The sequence below is a fragment of the Cherax quadricarinatus genome, chromosome 36 (assembly GCF_038502225.1).
Source record: "Cherax quadricarinatus isolate ZL_2023a chromosome 36, ASM3850222v1, whole genome shotgun sequence".
NCBI classification, from domain to species: domain Eukaryota; kingdom Metazoa; phylum Arthropoda; class Malacostraca; order Decapoda; family Parastacidae; genus Cherax; species Cherax quadricarinatus.
The window spans coordinates 8,286,505-8,310,356 of record NC_091327.1 but is presented as its reverse complement, the minus strand read 5'-3'; the positions used below and the strand labels follow the sequence as shown (position 1 = coordinate 8,310,356).

Below are 23,852 nucleotides of genomic sequence, written 5' to 3'. Positions count from 1 at the left end.
CGCCGAGACTGCTAACTTCGCGGGAGCATAATTCCGTGAGTTTTCTACCAAATTTCATACATTTTGTGTCATTACCATCGGGAAAAGCTTCTCTATCATTTCACAAGAAAAAATAATTGTTTTTTTTTTTTTCCAAAAATTTTGCGACATAGAATGACAGTTTCAGAAAGGGGCTTGTGGCAGTCAAAGGGTTAATTCTATTACTAACTTTATATAAGTTAATATATGTATGTCTGGCATTTATGTTCATTTATAAATAGAAAAAATGGCATTCTGCTTTCTGGTGATGTCTGCTTTCTGGCGATGTCTGCTTTCTGGTGATAGCCTGGAACCTAACCTGCTGTGTAAGTGGGGCCCTACTGTATTATATAAATAAACTTCAGTATAGAGTGATCCAGTAAACACCAGGAGTAAATACATAACACATTAAGTACACTTACTTGTGCACACAGAGTTTCTGATGCTGATAATGCTTCTTGAGTGTTAAAGTTGTCAGGGTGACCCTCAGGAGTATACTTCAATAACTGAAAAAATAATGATGTATATATATTAAACAAGACAGAAAGACAGACAGACATACATATGATGAGAGCAACAAAACAATGGTAGACACACTAACTGAGGGCCCACATGTGTAGAGCAAAGTTACTCATCATGGGAAAACTTCAATCACAAGGAGATTGACTAGAAAAACTTGTGGGACCAGAAGCATGGAGGGCTAAAATGCTGGAGGTGCTACTACAAAACTTCATGCAGCAACATGTTAGGGGCACAATCGGAGAGAGAGGAGAGGATGAATCAACAAAACTGGACCTCATATTCACCTTGAGTAGTTCTGACTGTTAATGATGAGCTCCTAAAAATATCTACTTGGGTGATGATCAAAAAACTCATCCTCAATGTAGACAAAACCTACTACAAACTATTTGGAAACAGAGGTTTAACTATCCAACTTAACATATTGATAAATGGTTTCCCCATTACAAGACACACTGAGGGCAAATTTTTAGGTCTTCACCTTGACTGTAACCTGAAATTCCATACCCACATCCAACACATAGCCAAGAAAGTCTCCAAAACAGTAGGCATCCTCTCCAAGATACGGTACTATGTATTGCATTACTTATACTATACCACTCCCTAATCTACCCTTACCTCACCTATGGTATTTGCGTCTGGGAATCTACGATGGCTAATCATCTTAAACCATTATTCTCTGCATATTAAGGGAATTTTTAGGTAGTAGGTTGGTAAACAGCAACCACCCAGGGAGGTACTACCGTCCTGCCAAGTGAGTGTAAAACGAAAGCCTGTAATTGCTTTACATGATGGTAAGATTGCTGGTGTCCTTTTTTGTGTCTCATAAACATGCAAGATTTCAGGTACGTCTTGCTACTTTTACTTGCACTTAGGTCACACTACACATACATTTATTTTTTTTTATTAACACACTGGCCGATTCCCACCAAGGCAGGGTAGCCCGAAAAAGAAAAACTTTCACCATCATTCACTCCATCACTGTCTTGCCAGAAGGGTGCTTTACACTACATGTACAAGCATATATATACACACCCCTCTGGGTTTTCTGCTATTTTCTTTCTAGTTCTTGTTCTTGCTTATTTTCTCTTATCTCTATGAGGAAGTGGAACTGAATTCTTCCTCTGAAAGCCATGTGTGTTGTAAGAGGCGACTAAAATGCTGGGGGCAAGGGGCTAGAAACCCCTTCTCTTGTATAAATTACTAAATTTAAAAAGAGAAACTTTTGTTTTTCTTTTTTGGGCCACCCTGCCTTGGTGGGATATGGCTGGTTTGTTGAAAAAAAAAAAATTAAGGGGATTTCTGCATGCAAACCTATATGTCATTCACCACTGAACAAATATTGTATCATGCTGAAATAAAGAATCTTAATCTTAATCTTAATTAATAAGCCAACAAAAAGCTACCATGGTGATTATCATCCATTCCTGTGCCAGACAACACATGCCCACCGCTCTTCAAGAGTTTAAACTTACTAAATACAGGTCCTCCATCACAAATCCGGCATCATTGGGACCTGTAGTGTGCCGGATTACTGAGTTTGCCAAATTACAGAGTGGTTAAGTTAGAATACACTTAATAAAATTAACCAACTTAACTTAAACAGTTCATTGAACATCGGCAAAAATCGAACATTTCCGCTACTTTGAGCTCAATTTCAAGGTACTTTTCATCATGAAAGCAATCAAAATCATGTCTATTTCTGTAATATATCTTCCAATATATCAAATGAGTCCAAAAAATGAGAATACAACCATAAAAACCATACGAAAATATACTGCAAAGAGGCGGCTAATAGCTGAGAAGTGAACTCCCTTATTTATCGTCCGTCATTTTTATTTTTGTTGTACGTTAAGAAGCATCTTTCCATCATACATTGCCCAAGTTTCAATGAGATAGCCCAACAAACAACCGAGAAAAAAATATATTTACCAAAAATCATATATGGTAAGCCCAAGCCAGGTACTGGAAATAAATCACTTTGACTTTTCTGGGTTATCCTAGGTTCTCTATACATACGCTGCTATGTATGATAATCTATGTAACTGTATTTGTGTATACCTGATTAAACTTATTTACTTCTAGTCTGTCAACTGAGTACAAGAAACCGCCCATTCACTTATTTCAACTACCCAATAAAGTGGTCAGAAATTGGCAATTTGGCCGATTTCACACAAATTTCAACAGATGCCAATTTCAAAATAGGATCCAGAATAAACAATGTAGACATTCCTGGCACTAAAATAACATTTTCTCTGTTCATTAGTCATGGCTACAGGCCCCTCTTATATTACTCTTGCTTACCATTTGGAATTTTTATTCACAAAAAAAAAAAATAAAAGATTTACTGTTATGCAGACTGCTGCATTATTGTAATAATTGTATAAATAATGTCAATCCATTCTTGACTCCGTACTGGAATTTAGACTGGCAGGCGGACAGGTATTGGACGGTGACGTCATTTGTCTACCCTTGAGCTTCGCTATAGAATAGAACATCATCGCTACTGTGAGCGCAATTTCAAGGTACTTTTCGTCATGAAAGCAATCAAAATCATATCTATTTCTTTAATATATCTTTCATTCTGTCAAATGAGACCGAAAAAATGAGAATATAACCATAACAACTATACAAAAATATACCGCTAAGCGGCCGCTAATGGCTGAGAAGTGAACTCCGCTATTTATGGTCTGATTTCTTTCATTTTTGGTGTACGTTAAGAAGTATCTTTCCATCATACATTGCTCAAGTTTGAATAAGATAACCCAAAAAAAACTGAGAAAATAATAATAATAATAATAATATAATAATAATAATAATAATAACAAGGGAACAGAGGGAAAATTCTTAGGAATCCACCTTGATAAGAGACTCAAATTTCATACACATATACAACAAATTTCTAAGAAAATTTCCAAGACTGTAGGCATACTATCGAAGATATGGTACTATGTTCCACAGTCAGCCCTCCTGGCCCTTTATCACTCTCTTATTTACCCCTATCTCACCTATGGAATTTGTGCATGGGGCTCAACAACAATTAACCATCTCAGACCACTAATTACCCAACAAAAGGCTGCAGTTAGAATGATAACAAATTCTCACTACAGGCAGCACACTCCACCAATATTCAAAACACTCAAACTACTCACCATACAAAACATCCATACTTATTACTGCACCTATTACATACATAGAACACTTAACTCTGATATTAACCCTCCCCTCAAACATCTCCTTGCCAACCTCAACAGAACACATGACCATAACACAAGGCACAGATCACTCTTTGATGTTCCTCGTGTCCATCTCACGCTATGCAAAAACTCAATGCACATAAAAGGCCCTAAAATCTGGAATTCATTACCTGTAAATATAAAAGAAACACTACCTGTTTATAAATTCAAGTCTCTTCTCAAAGTTCACTTACTCACTCAAAACCAAATAAATACTGAATAACTGAACCTTATAAATTGTATATCCTATATGTTACTCACAATTATATCACACAAATGTTAAACCTAGGACCCAATCTAACTTTGTTATTTTTTTTAAATACACTACCTAACAGAATACTCCATTCGACTGAATGTACAGCAATGCAAGCAACCATATGACCTGTCTTTGTAATACTCATTTGTGCTTTATAGTTATCTGTTTACAATAATGTTTTATCACTTATTTCATCATTGCTTAGTTAATCTTAAGTTAATTTTAAGTCAGCCCGTAATGCTATGCATATAAGTGGCTTTGGCATGCTGCTCTTACCTGTATTTTTTTGTACCTCTGTATGTATGCTAAAATTACTAAATAAATAAATAAATAATAATATCTTTATTTACTACACGTACATGTACAAGGTATACAGGCCTAGCTGACATCAGTAAGTAAGTTTATTCAGGTATACACGAATACAGTTACATAGAATTATCATACCTAGCAGCATATATGTAGAGAACCTAGGATAACCCAAAAAAGTCAGACACAGTGACTTATTTCCATTGAGATCCTTTTACCTTATTATTATAATATAAATGTTATAATATTTTCTTATTATTCTATAATGAAGATAACATCTTATTATCATACTAAAAAGACTATCTACTACATGAGGGTCATTAAGACTATCTACAATACGAGGGTCACTGTCTACAATACGAGTGACATACTACTGTATAGAAAGGCACTTGTTATGCTGAGTATTTCAAGAAAATTAGGTCAGTGTCCCAGGATAATACCCACACTAGTCGACTAACACCCAGGTACCCATTTACTGATGGGTAAACATAGACAACAGGAGTAAAGAAACACGCCTAATGTTTCTACCCTGGCTGGGAATCGAATATTTACCAAAAATCACATATGGCTAATCCAAGTTAGGTACTAAAAATAAGCCACGTTGACTTTTTTGGGGTTATCCTAGGTTCTCTACACATATGCTGCTATGTGTGATAATCTATAGAGAGAAAACTTTTTTGTTTCACGTTTATGGTGGAGAACGAGTGTACAGTGGACCCCCGCATACCGACCTTAATCCGTGCAAGAGGGCTGGTTGTTATGCGAAATGTTCGGTATGCGAATGAATTTTCCCCATAAGAAATAATGGAAATCAAATTAATTCGTGCAAGACACCCAAAAGTATGAAAAAAAAATTTTTACCACATGAAATATACATTTTCCTACACACAAAGAGAAGGATACATGCACAATAGTAGAGTAGTACATGCACAATATATATTGTGCATGTACTACTCTACTAAATGAAGAATAAATGACACTTACCTTTATTGAAGATGCAGCAATGACTGATGAGACACTGTGTCCTGGGAGTGCCTTTTCCTCCTGAGTACTGTAGGTCCTGTTTGGTATTTTCTTCCAGAACAGGCCTTATCACACTGTGTATGCCACTACGATTCTTAAATCTCTCAAACCAATCTTTGCTGGCTCTAAATTCACCAATATGAGCACTAGTTCCAGGCATTTTCTCTGTTCACCTGGGTGTTAGTCGACTGGTGTGGGTTGCATCCTGGGAGACAAGATTAAGGACCCCAATGGAAATAAGTTAGACAGTCTTCGATGACACTGACTTTTTTGGGTTATCCTGGGTGGCAAATCCTCTGGGGTTAATTGTTTCTTGGTATTCTCAATAAGCCACACCAACAACAGTGGTACAGCAGCAGCAGCAGCTGACGGTGGTACAGCAGCAACAGACGATGCTACAGCAGCAACAGACGATGCTACAGCAGCAGCAGACGATGCTACAGCAGCAACTGACGATGTTACAGCAGCAGCAGACGATGCTACAGCAGCAGCAGACGATGCTACAGCAGCAGCAGCAGCTGACGGTGGTACAGCAGCAACAGACGATGCTACAGCAGCAACAGACGATGCTACAGCAGCAGCAGACGATGCTACAGCAGCAGCAGCAGCTGACGGTGGTACAGCAGCAACAGACGATGCTACAGCAGCAACAGACGATGCTACAGCAGCAGCAGACGATGCTACAGCAGCAGCAGACGATGCTACAGCAGCAGCAGACGGTACTACAGCAGCAGCAGCAGCTGACGGTGGTACAGCAGCAGCAGCTGACAGTGCAGCAGCAGCTGCTGCTGCTGCTGCAGCAGCAGACGATGCTACAGCAGCAGCAGACGATGCTACAGCAGCAGCAGACGGTACTGCAGCAGCAGCTGACGGTGGTACAGCAGCAGCAGCTGACAGTGCAGCAGCAGCTGACAGTGCAGCAGCAGCTGACAGTGCAGCAGCAGCTGACAGTGCAGCAGCAGCTGACGGTGGTACAGCAGCAGCAGCAGCTGTACCACCAATAGTAGCGATGGTTGATTGGGGTTTATTATACAACCTGGCCAGCTCGGAGACACGCACTCCACTTTCATACTTATCAAAGATCTTTTTCTTCATCTCCATAGTAATTCTCACCCTTATTGCTGTAGGGTTGGCACTAGAAGCTTTCTTGGGGCCCATGGTCACTTATTTTCCGGAAAAAATCACCAAAAACACTGTAATAATACGAAATGTTCCGATTGTATGCTTGGATGTTACCGCGGAGGCTGGCTGGTAAACAATGCCACCGGCGGAACATGTGAGCGTGGCTCAGGCCGCACATTGGACGCATCTCGGACGAAGGGCGGTGAGCGGGTTTTTGGGCGGTATGCGAGGCAAAATTTTTGCGATCAAAGCGTCCGGTATGCGGATTGTACGGTATGCGATGCGTCCGGTATGCGGGGGTCCACTGTATATCATAGTTAGCCCTGTGCTATACTCAGTTTTCTCTAATATAAGCCACCAAGACAAGGATAGGAGAATGGTATTTGTTTACCATATCCTCTTCATACCTCCGTTGAACTGCTCCGTGTTATGCCAAATATTATTCATTCTGGTGTATTTAACATGTTTTATGTTATTTATATTGTTTCTTATGTCATATTAGATCAATTGTGATGGGCAAATAAGCTGTAGTGTTGATATTAGCATAATAATAAAGCACATTCTCCTGCTTCATGAAACTGAGCTCATGGCAACCGATAGTGGCTTCAAAGCCTCCTTATCTTTAATGGATAATGTACTGTGTAGGTGCTTTACATAATGAGAAGCATTTCTTTTATTCATTTGAACCATGGCTAGGGCTAAAAGTAAGCAGGTTAAAACAATAAATGGAGAAAAAGAAATTGGAATGACTTATGCAGCAAGTAGCGCCACCAATCAGTACCAGCAGGTTGGTGTGGCGACCCTGGAAATTTGAAATTATGCTAGCCAAAATTAGTGCGAAATAACTGATTGCCGGATTTGTGACGGCGGACCATTATACAAAATGTGCACTCATATTACTGTGCCTATTATACATATAATAATAATAATAATAAATTTTATTAGGACATGATACATAGTTGTACAAGGTATTATGGTAGTTGGGTGTACATGTCAAAAGCCCCTTGTATGCAGAGCATTATGGGCAGGCTTAAAATTAACTTAAGACTATCTAAGCTATAATAGATTTAATGGTAACAGTTACTGTAGACAGTTTACAATAACAAGTACAAATGAGTTATTTTAAACAATGAATTTGAACATTTCAATTTTGAAACATTATAGTTTTACAATTTTGTAACATTACAGTTAGTAGTATAACAAAATGATCAGTTTACTATATGTAGTCGTATAATTAAACCCTTTGGCTGTCGAAAGGCCCAATCCTGAAGTGTCTCCTGGTGTTGCAAAACATTCGAAAAAGAAAAAAATTATTTTTTCTTATGATTACAAGCATTGATCCTGATACCAACCTCTTATTTAATGACTTAAATGAATCAAACAGTTACTGTAATTATTACACTGCAGAACAATCAAAGGCACTTCTCAGTGCCAACAACAACATAACTATCTTTAACTACAATATCAGATCTTTAAGCAAGCATTACGATGACCTCATAGCATTACTAAATTCCTTACATGCCAATATGTCCATCATTACACTAACTGAAACCTGGCTAAAGCCTGATAGTACAGATGTCTATGCCATTCCTGGTTACACAGCCATACACAACTGTAGGCCAGACCAACAAGGGGGTGGCACAGCCATATACTACTCAGACCAACTAGAATGTATCACTAATACTTGCACAAGGGATGAACATGGGGAATATATAATAGCCAAATTCAAATCCAAATACCTACAAAAACCTCTCACATTGATAAACATCTACAGAGTTCCACAGTCAAACATTAGCCAATTTAGTCAAAACCTAGGAAGTATGATAACTGATGCACGCATGAACAAAGATCACTTACTACTCTCAGGTGACTTCAATATAAATCTCCTGCAAGACCAGGACCCACACGTTACTGAATTCACAAACACAATGAGTAACTGTATGTTGCTACCAACAGTAACAAAACCTACAAGAGTTACAGAGACTAGTGATTCCCTACTTGACCACATCTGGACCAACACCATATCCCCTTTAAAATCAGGCATAATTACAGATAATACCACAGACCACTACCCTACTTTTCTCATAACAACTCTTGGTAAATTACCCCAAGACACTACTAAAGTCACCTTCAGACTTCACAATGAGGCAGCCATTAATAACTTCACAACAGCAGTAGCAAACATTGACTGGCACACTGAGCTAGAAATCTATACAGATATTGACGAATGTATTAATAATTTTCTAAAAAAGACCCAATACCTCTATAACAAGCACTGCCCTAAAAAAACTAAACAGATGACAGCTAAGAGACTGAACAGTCCCTGGTTAACACCCAGCATTCTCAAATCCATAAATACAAAACACCAATATGAAAAACAGTACAGAATGGGTCACATAACCAGAGACCAAACAAAACGTTACTCGTCAATCCTAACCAGCCTGATAAGAAGGGCAAAAAAATTGTATTATGAGAACAGATTATCCAACTTACGAGGTGATATAAAAAAGACCTGGAAAACCCTATCAGAAATTCTAGGAACAAAAAAGATATCACGAAATAGCGAAATAAAATTAGCAAAATCAGATGAACCCCAACTCCCACCAACAGAAACAGCAAACAGACTCAATGATTTCTTCTCCACTATAGGACAAAACCTTGCCAATAAAATCCCAAGCTCAGATACCCCACCAAATGACTACCTCACCAGCAACTACCCGAACACACTGTTCCTAGCTCCGACTAACCCATACGAAGTTTCCCTTATTATCAACACACTAAAAAACAAGGCAGGAGATTTAAATACCTTACCACCCTTTATATACAAAAAAGTGTCACAAGTGCTATCACCAATCATTGCAACACTCTTTAACAAATCCATTGAATCCTCCACCTTCCCTACAGTACTCAAAATAGCAAGGGTCACCCCGATCCACAAAGGAGGAGACCAAACAGAGTTGAATAACTATAGGCCAATATCCAACTTACACCCTCTCTCAAAAATCTTCGAAAAATTAATTCATAAACGAATCTACTCCTACCTTATCTCCCAAAACATACTCAACCCCTGCCAATTTGGATTCAGGCCAAATAAAAATACTAATGATGCTATTATACACATGCTAGAACATATATACACTGCAATAGAGAAAAAAGAAGTCCCACTGGGGATCTTCATTGACTTACGTAAAGGTTTTGATACAGTTAACCATGACTTGCTCCACGTAAAATTGTCACACTATGGTATAAGAGGGCACTCCCTCAACTACCTCAAGTCATACCTCAGCAACAGAAGCCAATATGTGTATGCAAATGGGGCAAACTCTTCTGCACAACCAATTACAGTTGGTGTCCCACAGGGAAGTGTCCTTGGCCCTCTTCTCTTTCTCCTATATATAAATGACCTACCAAATGCTTCGCAATTACTCAAACCCACACTATTTGCAGATGACACTACATACGTCTTCTCCCACCCGAGCCCAGTCACGCTAGCCAATACTGTAAATACCGAATTACAGAAAATATCTACCTGGATGAGGACTAACAAACTTACACTAAACATTGACAAAACCTACTTCATTCAGTTTGGTAACAGAGCTACAGATGACCCTCTTAACATAATGATAAACGGATCACCTATCACAAAGCTAACAGAGGGAAAATTCTTAGGAATCCACCTTGATAATAGACTCAAATTTCATACACATATACAACAAATTTCTAAGAAAATTTCCAAGACTGTAGGCATACTATCGAAGATACGGTACTATGCTCCACAGTCAGCCCTCCTGGCCCTATATCACTCTCTTATTTACCCCTATCTCACCTATGGAATTTGTGCATGGGGCTCAACAACAAGTAACCATCTCAGACCACTAATTACCCAACAAAAGGCTGCAGTTAGAATGATAACAAATTCTCACTATAGGCAGCACACTCCACCAATATTCAATACACTAAACCTACTCACCATACAAAACATCCATACTTATTACTGCACCTATTACATACATAGAACACTTAACTCTGATATTAACCCTCCCCTCAAACATCTCCTTGCCAACCTCAACAGAACACATGACCATAACACAAGGCACAGATCACTCTTTGATGTTCCTCGTGTCCATCTCACACTATGCAAAAACTCAATGCACATAAAAGGCCCTAAAATCTGGAATTCATTACCTGTAAATATAAAAGAAACACTACCTGTTTATAAATTCAAGTCTCTTCTCAAAGATCACTTACTCACCCAAAACCAAATAAATACTGAATAACTGAACCTTATAAATTGTATATCTTAAATGTTTCTCACAATTATATCACATAAATGTTAAACCTAAAACCCAATCTAACTTTATTATTTTTTAAATACACTACCTAACAGAATACTCCATTCTACTGAATGTACAACAATGCATACAACCATATGACCTGTCTTTGTAATACTCTCTTGTGCTTTATAGTAATCTGTTTACATTAAAGTTTTATCACTGATTTCATCATTGCTTAGTTAATCTTAAGTTAATTTTAAGCCAGCCCGTAATGCTATGCATAGTATAAGTGGCTTTGGCATGCTGCTCTTATCTGTATTTTTTGTACCTCTGTATGTGTGCTCAAATTTTTAAATAAATAAATAAATAAATAAATAAATAAAATGTTAAGATTATTTTTCTGATTGTTTTAGTCCCCCCAAAAAACTTTTCCCATCAGTACTTACCGAGATATAGAGGCGTGAAGTTTGCAGAAAATGAGCTCCGAATGGCAACAGCGGCGACTGCCACTCACCCGGTAAACTCTGGTTTACTTGTATTCGAAGGTTTCTTGTTTTTTCATTATTTCATTTTTCACATAACTTTTGTGGCCTGTGAGACCAAAGTATGGTGCAATGTTCATATATACACTCGTTGAATGTAACACAATTATAGCAAAAACACTAGTATCATCATGTTCCTAAAACTTGTTTACACAAACAATATAAAAAATTGTTTATTACAATTGTTCAATAATATATATACATATGTACAATCACTGGACACTTTTCTAGAATTGCTGCAGCTTGTGGAATTCTTTGAAACATGGGTATAAGCACAATGGTGTTTTACACTCCTCACACATAAAACGAGTGTCTCTGCATTTTTGTGGGCATTTTGTGGTATGTCCACAGACAAAACACCTCTTCTGAGCATTTTTCTTGAGAGTAGTAGCAGGCAGTGGTATGGGGTAGTGATCACCAGGCCTCAGACGAGAGGACATGTGTTGATAATTTCGTGGGCGCTGGACTATTGCAAGTTTTGTTTGTTCCTTGGTACTTGGATATTATTTGTCTGATGACTGACAAACAAAATTCCCCATATCTGGGTTTGTTGTTGGTCTTCAACTCATACATATTATAAGAATTCAGCATGGAAATGTCAAGAAGATGGAAAAAGAGTTTTATGTACCACTTATAACTCTTGTGAACACAGTCAGCAAACCCAATCTGCATGTCACATTTGTCCACTAAGCGCATATTGAGGTTGTAATCCATCACAGCTGCAGGTTTTACAATGGGTTCATTGGTCTCACTATTCTGCTTGCCAGTGTCTACCATTTTGTGTCGGTGAACTGATGTCAACAGTGTGACATCATGTTTGTCATGCCACTGAAATGCCACGATGTCATTGGCAGCAAACACCTGCCAGCGTCAAACCTAGGCATATGCTTACGATTTCCACGCACTGTGCCACACACATCTGCCATGTTCACTTGCAAGAAATCACTGAGTAAAGGGCTTGTGTACCAGCTGTCAGTATATAAAATATGCCCCTTACCAAGATACGGTTCTATCATTGTTCTAACCACATCACCAGAGATACCCAGTAACAGTATATTATTATCGGGTACGGAATAAATCATCAAAGGTACTCTCAAGCAAGGTTGTATTCAATAAGATGTTATTCGTTAGGCATTATTATAATATTATATTATGTTGTACACCTACCATCCGACTTATGACCTGCTCGACTTACGACCACTCGACTTACGATGGTGTTTTTTATGCCAAACTTCTGGGAAGTAAACAACTATTTGTGTTGTACACAGTGTTTATCCTAAACCTTACAGTATCAAATACAGTACTAACAACATAAAAAGTAAAGTAAAACATGAAATACCAAAATAAAACAATAAAATAAAGTCATTACAAAAATGTTTTGTTGATATTCAGTAGTAAAGTTCGACTTTCGACCATTTCGACTTACGACCGGTTTCTCGGAACCGAACTCGGTCGTAAGTCGGATGGTAGGTGTATATTATTATTGTATTATAGTAGGTTGATTACTGTGTTCTGTTATGCAAGTGGGAAACCACTACTTTAGAGACCGGTTGATGGTTCCAGAATTGGCGCCTAGCGCTACCTCCTGACTGACCTGACGTCAGACCACTGAGCATTTGAACAGGCAGTCAGATCATAGCGCTGACTCTGATTGGGTCTTCAACCTAAAGATCTTAACTTGGTCAATAATTCTAGATCGTGTCTATTGTCTTAACTTTGCTGTTAATTCCAAGAGTCTGATAACCCTTCTCTTTAAGAAGGATAACTGATTTACTTCCTTAAAGTTCCCATAGTCGTTCTTATTTGGACTCTTCATTGTAATTGTTGTATTATACTTAATTCATAAGGATTTGAACATAGAATTATGTTCCTCATTGTACAGTCTCATTTCATTGATAATAGTGAATTGTCATTTTAATTCACTGACTGGATACCAATAAAGGTTCATAATTGGTAGTAAATAAAACTAACCAAAAAGCAGAACTAAGTATTTATTCCCCCTGTTGTTGCGGCATAGAGCAAGTCGTAACAAATGGGGGCCTGTCCGGGAGCCACTTACCCTGAAGTACATATTTGTTTTGCATTAAAATTAAGCTCCTTGCGAGAATTAAGAAAATGGATCCAGGAATCAAGTCATTATTAGATGAATTAACAGAGGCTACTCTTGACACTTTAAAATTACAGACATGTTGGCAAATAGCTAGACAGTTAGATATACCTTATAACAGATACCATAGTGCAGAGACTCTTAGGTCCCTAATTAGGGATAGATTATTTCCGAAATCCCAAGTAATGCCAGAATTAGATTCGGAAGATAGCTTTATTTCTCAATTCGAGGAAGTAGAAATCCCACGGATGGGAACTGCCTAAGTTTAACGAAACGGACTTAGATGAATTCTTTGAAATTTTTGAGAATCAGGCACGTTCAGTGGGCTGGCCCAAAGACAAATGGGCCACATTGCTGCACACGTCTCTATATGGAAAGGTGCAGTCTTGTGTCGCCTCTTTACCGTATGAGTTTTATGTACAGTACGACGTAGTAAAGAGAACTATTTTAGAAGCATATGACATGCTCCCTATTAGTTACCAAATACCTTTTCGTTCCATGAAACGGCAAACAGGACAAACTTGTGTAGATTTTGCCCAAGGGAAAGCAGTGGCATTTGAATGTTCGTGTCGAGCTTCTCGGGTTACGACTTTAAAAGATCTATCACAATTAATGTTACTAGAAGATTTGTATGCAAATTTTCCAGAGGGAGTTCGCCAATATCTTGTTGGCCATCCGCAAACAACGTTGTTAGAGACTGCCAGGCTGGCAGACAACTTTGAGATTTCCCAGAGGTTGGTACAATCTGAAAGCAGCCAGGTTATCAAGCCAGCAACGAGACCCAAACCTGCTTCACCTTTCAGTAAGCGACCTACCCAACCCGTTCACTCCCGTGTAACAAGTAAACCCGAAGTAAAACACCAAATTCAATCGAGCCCATCCTACAGACCAGATAGGTCATCGGGAAAAATTAAATGTTTGTACTGTTCATAGCTGGGACATTTCAAACCACAATGCTTTAAGCATGATAGGGACCAGGGAAGGAATCCATCCTATGGATTGCCCACACAAATCATATCCTCTACGACTCATCAAAGGAAGTCCGAACCAAGAATAGATGCTCGGTCTCAAGGAAAAGGAACAGATCCTCCTAGTTGACTAAGCAGAATATGAGTATCATCGTCAAACTTGTCAAGGGCTATGAGTCCTTACTTTTCCAAAAGCAAAGTAGGAATTACCGATAGCCAGTTGTTGCAAGTAAACTCCTTTAGGGATACGGGGTCCTACTTAACATTATTAAGAGAAGGACTGTTATCATTCCCCGTCGAATCTTATACAGGTTTCGACGCTCTGTTGGAAGCATATGGTGGCTCCACTACGCAAGTACCCCTATACAAGTTATATGTGGAAACTCCTATTTTTACTGGCTGGACATCAATTGGAGTGTCTCCACCTAACTTCCCCATAAAAGGCGTAGACCTATTGATTAGGAACGACTTAGTGGAAGAAGGAATATGGAAAGAGCCCATAGTTATGGAAAATCCAACCAAGGAAAATTACGTCATCGAAGCCCGACGAATGGAACCTACTCTCTTTCCTCTGAGCGTAGTAACCTGGGCAATGACCAAACAGTCACGTTCTCCGTTGGTATTGGAGGAAGTCATGGATGACGTCGGCGTAGGAGTAGGAGCCATATTCAACAAAAGCTCGAGTTTCGAGCCTACAGTACACCCAGAACCAATACGAGTTCCAAAGTTGGTGGTTTCCAGAATAGATTTATTCTCGAAGGAGGATCTAGTAAGAGAACTCCAAATAGACCCCTCCTTAAGTGACATCAGGAAGCTTGCTGTGTCGGGAGAAGAAGCCCTTAAAAGTGACAGCTGTTACTATTGGGAGAAGGACTTACTGAAAAAGAAATAAGGATCTCTTAAAAGTGATCATCTAGTGGTCTTGCCTACACCGTTTAGAAATTTAGCATGTAAGTTTGCTCACGATAGTCCCCAAGGCGGACATCTGGGACAAAAGAAGACTTTTAGAAAAATTCCTAAGCACTTTACTTGGCCAAAAATGAAGGAATAAGTAGAACAGTATGTAAGAAGCTGTTCCGTGTGTCAACTAGTAGCCAAACCTGCACATAATCCACCACCTGCGCCGTTGAACCCTATACAAGTAAGAGGCAAACCCTTTTCGCGTCTGGTGATCGACTGTGTCAGCCCGCTACCCAAGACTCGGCAGGCCAACCAGTTCCTGTTCACCATCATGGACACCGTCACCAAGTAAGTGGAAGCAGTTCCCCTCAGGAGGATTAATGCTCGCCTAATAGTGAGAGCATTGATTAAGTTCTTCTCTCACTTCGGATTTCCGAGAGAAGTTCAATCGGATCAAGGGTTTAATTTTACTTCCAAATTTTTCCATGAAGCCTTGGCTCAGTTAGGAGTCAAGACGGTTTATGTGACGGCCTATCGATCCCAATTGCAAGGCATGGTGGAAAGGTTCCATCAAACTCTGAAGATTATGATGCGGTCCTATTGTCTGCAATATTCCAAATTTTGGGACGAAGGCATTCCACTACTCTTGTTTGCCCTAAGGGAAAGCGAACAAGACAACTTGAAGTTTTCACCATTTAAGTTAATATATGGGCATCAAATTAGAGGACCGGTACAGGTTCTCAAAGAAGCTTGGACCGGGAAAGAAATGCCGACTTTTAGGAACTCTCATACCTTAACCCTTTCAGGGTCCGTCCCGTAGATCTACGGCTTTATGTTCAGGGTCCAAACCGTAGATCTATGCCATGAGCTCAGCTCACTCTGATAAACTGTGAGTGGTACATTTTGGCCTAGATATGAGAGAATACATCTATGTGGTATGTGTGCACCACATAAAACAGATCCTGCAGCACACTGTGTATAATGAGAGAAAAAAAATGAAATCATGATTTTTCGATTAAAACAGCAACTTTGCAGTGTTTTTTCGTATGTTTTTTATAGATGTATTTGCGATTTCTTGGTCTCATTTGATAGAATGGAAGACATATTACAGAAATAGAGATGATTTTGATTGGTTTTAGCACTGGAAATGGCTTGAAACTGAGCTCAAAGTAGCGGAAATGTTAAATTTTTGCCGATATTCAAGAGTAAACAAACGACCTCACACATCTAATACACGTCAGCTGGTTGGTCTAATATACATTCACAAATATGGTGATGATATTTATACAATTATTACAGTATTGCATAACAGTAAATCTTCTATTTTTTGGTGTGAATAAAAATTCATTATGCGAATAAAAAATCAAAATGGAATTTATTTGTAAAGCCTCAAAACATAACTAATGAACAGAGGAAATGTTAGTTTAGTGCCAGGAATGCCTACATTGTTCATTCTGGACCCTATTTTGAAATTGGAATATTTTGAACTTTGTGTTAAATTGGCCAAATTAACAATTTCCGATCACTTTATTTTGTAGTTGAAACAGTTGACTTGGCGATTTCTTGTGCTCAATCGATAGAATAGAAGTAATACTAGTGAAATAGCTAAGAATTTGGTTGATTGGAATAATGTAATTGGCCTAAAATGGGAGTCAAAGTCGGCAAAATCGCCGATTCGTAAATATCGCTGACACATCAAAATTCGCGAGAGCATAATTTCGTCAATTTTCCACCAAATTTCGTACTTTTTGTTTTATTACCTTCACAAAAAGATTCTCTACGATTTCATAAGAAAAAATAACAATTTTTTTTTTTGAAAATTCTTGGACACTGGTGCGTGACTCCAGATTTGGGCCTTGGACCCTGAAAGGGTTAATGAAAGAACGCCTGAGCCTAGCTAGAGAACTGGCCGCTGAAAACTTACGACAAGCACAGATTAAGATGAAGGAATATGATCGCCGAACTAAACTTCGCTCATTTGAACCAAAAGATCAAGTTCTGGTTCAACGATTTCATTAGGGACATGCTCTACAGCCCAAAGTTGAAGGTCCTTTAGAAATTGTGAAGCGCCTAAGTGATGTGAACTACTTGGTAAGGACGCTGAAGAAGAGGAACTCACAACAGACATATCACGTTAACCAACTTAAATCCTATTCAGGAATTGTTTCTCCAATTTCTACTATAACGTCTCTGAACCAAGACGGGCTCCAGCAATTTCGGATGAAATGATAGGAATACCGGTTCTTCTGAACAACTCAACAGCCTTAAAGAATTTAAATTCTCTACTGATAAATCTGGAAGTAGACAAAAGACACAAAATAAAATCCCTGATTAAGGCAAATCTCCAACTATTCAACGATGCCCCAAAACCGTGTATGTTGGGTGTGCATGATGTTACTCTCAGGGAACCTACTCCAATCAAGCAATCTCCCTACAGAGTGAGTCCCAAGAAACAAGGTGAGCTAGAGGCAAAGGTGAACTTCTTACTCTCACATGAGTTGATAAAACCAAGTAACAGTCCTTGGGCATCCCCGTGCATTCTAGTCCCCAAACCAGATGGGACCACCCGTATGTGCATGGATTTTAGAAAAGTCAATGCTGTAACAGTACCTGATGGGTTTCCAATACCCAGAATTGACGACTTAATAGATAAGGTCTCCAGAGCTAAGTACTACTATATCAGTAAATTGGACTTGTTAAGAGGGTATTACCAAGTCCCGTTGTCACCCAGAGCTCAAGAGATATCGACCTTTACTATACCTGGTGGCCTGTACGAGTATTGCGTTATGCCCTTTGGATTCTGTAATGCGGCCGCTACGTTCCAGCGTATTATAAACATACTTACGGGAGGAGTGGATGGGGTAGAAGCTTACTTAGACAACTTAGTCGTATACAGCAACAGTTGGCCTCAACACTTTAGACAACTTAGAGCCTTGTTTGACGCCTTAAGTAAACATAATTTTACAGTGAATTTGTCCAAGTGTGAGTTTGGCCAGACGAAAATTAAATACTTGGGGTTTCGGATTGGACAAGGTGAAGTTGCTCCTTTGAACGCCAAAGTAAAGGCCCTCTTAGAATTTCCTACCCCTAAGGATAGGAAAAGGGTATCGGGATTTTTAGGAGTTTCTGGTTACTACTGTCAGTTCTGTCCAAGTTTTGCACAGGTAGCTTTTCCCCTAACTGAATTAACAAGTCCAAAAACAAAGTTTTCATGGACCCAGGACTGTGAAATTGCTTTTAACCATTTAAAAAGGTTACTATCCTCTTCCCCAGTATTGCTAAGTCCTGATTTTAACAAACCATTCCACTTTGGGTAGTTTCAAATATAGGTTGGATAAATACATGAGTGAGAGGGGTTGGATTTGAGTTATCAGAGCTTATTTCTTGGGTGGCATTGAAAATTGGGTTGGGCAAACGTTTTGTTAGTGGGATGGATTGTAAAGGACCTGCCAAGTATGGGCCAACAGGCCTGCTGCAGTGTTCCTCCTTTCTTATGTTCTCATGTTACTACAAATAAATGCAAGTGCGTATGCTTTGGGAGCCGCATTATTACAGAAGGCTCCAAATTCTGACCTAATGCAACCTGTTTCTTATTTTTCTTCTAAGTTAAAGAAACACCAAATTCATTACTCAACTATAGAAAAAGAAGTCTTAGCTCTTGTTGTATCCCTAGAGAATTTTGATGTATATTTAGGATCTTCTCCTCATCAGATATCAGTGTACTCCAATCACAATCCTTTGACCTTCATAAATACTATGAAATTGAAGAATGCCAGAATACTTCGTTGGGCTTTGAGAATTCAACCCTTCTCCATTACTATTTCCCATATAAAAGGAAAACATAATCTCATTGCTGATACCCTCTCTAGGCCTTGAATCTTTATTAATATACCCTTATTTTAACAGTGTGAGTCGGTACTTTTATGACCATCTATGTTGTGGAGAAAACTGGAGCTGATGTAGGACTGCTGTCTATGTTACAACCTCTGTTACTACAACCGTTGCTACCCACCACCGAGAGTACAAGTCAATGGCGACCGTCAGTCGCGAGGGGGGAGGTATTACGTGCCCCTCCTTCACACTCCATTACAGTGGACCCCCGCATAACGATGGCATCACATAGCGATTTTTCCGCATACCGATTACTTTTATCGCAAAATTTTTGCCGCGCATACCGATTAAAAACCCGCTTACCGATTTTCGTCCGAGACGCGTCCAATGTGCCCTCAGCCAGCCTCACATGTGCCGGCCGTCCCATTGTTTACCAGCCAGCCTCCGCGGTAACATCCAAGCATACACTCGGAATATTTCGTATTATTACAGTATTTTCGGTGCTGTTTCTGGAAAATAAGTGACCATGGGCCCCAAGAAAGCTTCTAGTGCCAACCCTACACCTCAAAGGGTAAGAATTACTATAGAAATGAAGAAAGAGATAATTGATAAGTATGAAAGTGGAGTGCGTATAGCCGACCTAGTCAAGCTGTACAAGAAACCCCAATCAACCATCGCTACTATTGTGGGCACCAGAAAGACAATCAAGGAAGCTGTTCTTGCCAAAGGTTCAACTGTGTTTTCGAAACAAAGACCGCAAGTGATGGAAGATGTTGAGAGACTCTTATTGGTGTGGATAAATGAAAAACAGCTAGCAGGAGATAGCATCTCTCAAGCGATCATATGTGAAAAGGCTAGGAAGTTGCATGAGGATTTAATTAAAAAAATGCCTGCAACTAGTGATGATGTGAGTGAATTTAAGGCCAGCAAAGGTTGGTTTGAGAGATTTAAGAAGCGTAGTGGCATCCATAGTGTGATAAGGCATGGTGAGGCTGCCAGTTCGGACCACAAAGCGGCTGAAAAATATGTGCAGGAATTCAAGGAGTACATAGAAACTGAAGGACTGAAACCTGAACAAGTGTTTAATTGTGATGAAACAGGCCTGTTCTGGAAGAAAATGCCAAGCAGGACCTACATTACTCAGGAGGAAAAGGCACTCCCAGGACATAAGCCTATGAAAGACAGGCTTACTTTGTTGATGTGTGCCAATGCTACTGGTGATTGCAAAGTGAAGCCTTTATTAGTGTATCACTCTGAAACTCCCAGAGCGTTCAGGCAAAAGAATGTCCTCAAGGATAATTTGTGTGTGCTGTGGAGGGCAAACAGTAAGGCATGGGTCACTAGGGAATTTTTCTATAACTGGTTACACCATGCATTTGCCCCCAATGTGAAAAATTACCTAACTGAAAAGAAATTAGAACTTAAGTGCCTCCTGGTGTTAGACAATGCCCCTGGTCATCCTACAGACGTGGCAGAGCGACTTTATGGGGACATGAGCTTCATTAAGGTGAAGTTTTTGCCTCCTAATACCACTCCTCTCCTGCAGCCCATGGACCAGCAGGTTATTTCCAACTTCAAGAAACTGTACACAAAAGCTCTGTTTGAAAGGTGCTTTGTAATGACCTCAGAAACTCAACTGACTCTAAGAGAGTTTTGGAGAGATCACTTTAATATCCTCAATTGTGTAAACCTTATAGGTAAGGCTTGGGAGGAAGTGACTAAGAGGACCTTGAACTCTGCTTGGAAGAAACTGTGGCCAGAATGTGTAGACAAAAGGGATTTTGAAGGGTTTGAGGCTAACCCTGAGAATCCTGTGCCAGTTGAGGAATCCATTGTGGCATTGGGAAAGTCCTTGGGGTTGGAGGTTAGTGGGGAGGATGTGGAAGAGTTGGTGGAGGAGGACAATGAAGAACTAACCACTGATGAGCTGATAGATCAACTTCAAGAGCAAGAGGCCAGACCTGGGGAAACTGGTTCAGAGGAGGGGAGAGAGAAATTGAAGAAGTTGCCTACTACAAAGATAAAGGAAATCTGTGCTAAGTGGCTTGAAGTGCAAACCTTCATGGATGAAAATCACCCTCACACAGCTATTGCAAGCCGTGCTGGTGATTATTACACTGACAATGTTGTGAAACACTTTAGGCAAGTCATAAAGGAACGAGAGGTACAGGCCACTATGGACAGATATCTTGTGCGAAAGAAGTCCAGTGACTCTGAAGCTGGCCCTAGTGGCATTAAAAAAAGAAGGGAAGTAACCCCAGAAAAGGACTTACTACCTCAAGTCCTAATGGAAGGGGATTCCCCTTCTAAACAGTAAGAAGATAATGCTCTCCCCTCCTCCCATCCCATCAATCATCACCAGATCTTCAATAAAAGTAAGTGTCATTTAATTGTGCATGCCTTTTTCAGTTTGTGTGTATTAAAATTAACATTTCATGTGGTAAAAAAAAATTTTTTTCATACTTTTGGGCGTCTTGCACGGATTAATTTTATTTCCATTATTTCTTATGGGGAAAATTCATTCGCATAACGATTATTTCGCATAACAATTATCCCTCTTGCACGGATTAAAATGGTTAACCGGGGGTCCACTGTATATACAAAAATAGAAGGCCTGGTTAAAGTAAGTTCTGTAGTAATATATCGCAAACCGCTTTATTACTAGCTAGATAAAGCAGGTTCGACTGTATATTATTATCAGGTACGGTATAAATCATCGAAGGTACTCTCAAGCAAGGTTGTATTCAATAAGATGTTATTCGTTAGGCATTATTATAATATTATATTATGTTGTATTATATTATTATTACTAGTGAGAGACTGGTGCTATTTTTAATTTGCATTTTTATATTATTAGATTAAATCTAGTTGTACTATAGCTCATTCTAGCTCAAAACATAGACTCCACAAAAGTCATTATATTAGACCTTAGTGCAATTACAAGAAAGAGTCTTGTTCTATTTTAAATTTGTATTTTTATATTACTAGTTTATACCTAGTTGTACTTTAGTTCATTCCAGCACAACACATAGACAACATCAACTTCATTATGTGTAGTAGTGACTATACTCTATATGACCAAAATACTCTAGCTATATACTTATCCAAGCTTCCCACCACTACAGATATCAGTACTAGAACTCAACACATAACTCAGGATATAAATAACCATAATTTAAACCTAGAAGATGATTGATCACGTTGACCCTGATCTAAACCTCCATAATCTGACACCCAATCAAAACCTATTGGAAAGTAACTGCCTTTATTACACAGCATCACAAGCCAGCACTATCCTAAACAATGCTAAAAGCCTATCAGTACTTAACTACAACATCAGGTCCTTAAGCAAACACTATGATGACCTCCTGGCACTCCTTGAATCACTAAAGACACCCTTCTCCTGCATTATTCTTACTGAGACCTGGCTTAAGCAGGACACAATAGATATCTACCCTCTACCAGGATACACAGCACTTCACAACTGCAGACCAAACCAAGTTGGGGGTGGTATTGCAATCTATTACTCTAACCAATTATCTTGTATTAGCACCACTTGCTTTAGTGATGAATATGGGGAATACATTTTTGCTAATTTTACTGTAAAAAACCTTAAGACACCCATAACAATCGGTGCCATTTACCGGATACGTCACACAAACATCCCAAATTTCGGTGAGAAATTAAAGTCACTAATAACAAACAGACAAATGAATAAGCACCACCTTCTCTTAGCTGGAGACTTCAACATCAACCTTGGCTTATAGATGATCAGCCTGTAACTGATTTCATCAACAATATGAACAACACACTTCTCATACCAACAATAACTAAACCAACCAGGCTCACTGAGACAAGTGCAACCATAATAGACCACATATGGACCAATATACTAGCCCCCCTTAAATCAGGGATAATCGCAGATAGCACTACAGACCACTACCCTACCTTCCTCCTGACAAACATTAATAAACCACCACTTGAATACAACAAAGTCTCATTTAGACTCCATGACGAGGCCTCAATAAGGAAGTTCACAACTGACCTAGAGATTGTTGACTGGCCTACAGAATTCTCCAAGGCCAATGGTATTGATGACTGGAGTTTACCTGGAGAGAGTTCCGGGGGTCAACGCCCCCGCGGCGCGGTCTGTGACCAGGCCTCCTGATGGATCAGAGCCTGATCAACCAGGCTGTTGCTGCTGGCTGCACACAAACCAACGTACGAGCCACAGCCCGGCTGATCAGGAACTGACTTTAGGTGCTTGTCCAGTGCCAGCTTGAAGACTGCCAGGGGTCTGTTGGTAATCCCCCTTATGTGTGCTGGGAGGCAGTTGAACAGTCTCGGGCCCCTGACACTTATTGTATGGTCTCTTAACGTGCTAGTGACACCCCTGCTTTTCATTGGGGGGACGGTGCATCGTCTGCCAAGTCTTTTGCTTTCGTAGTGAGTGATTTTCGTGTGCAAGTTCGGTACTAGTCCCTCTAGGATTTTCCAGGTGTATATAATCATGTATCTCTCCCTCCTGCGTTCCAGGGAATACAGGTTTAGGAACCTCAAGCGCTCCCAATAATTGAGGTGTTTTATCTCCGTTATGCGCGCCGTGAAAGTTCTCTGTACATTTTCTAGGTCGGCAATTTCACCTGCCTTGAAAGGTGCTGTTAGTGTGCAGCAATATTCCAGCCTAGATAGAACAAGTGACCTGAAGAGTGTCATCATGGGCTTGGCCTCCCTAGTTTTGAAGGTTCTC

At 39.5% G+C, this 23,852-nt stretch overlaps 1 protein-coding gene across 1 annotated transcript in view; it reads right to left on the bottom strand.

Annotated features, from left to right (window-relative positions):
- LOC128691320 (intersectin-1-like) overlaps nt 1-23,852 on the bottom strand; it is a 285,912-nt gene that overhangs the window by 66,986 nt on the left and 195,074 nt on the right. Inside the window, exon 7 of the mRNA XM_070091639.1 lies at nt 441-524. Coding sequence (XP_069947740.1) covers nt 441-524 — 84 coding nt within the window. The remainder of the gene's footprint in view (nt 1-440; nt 525-23,852) is intronic.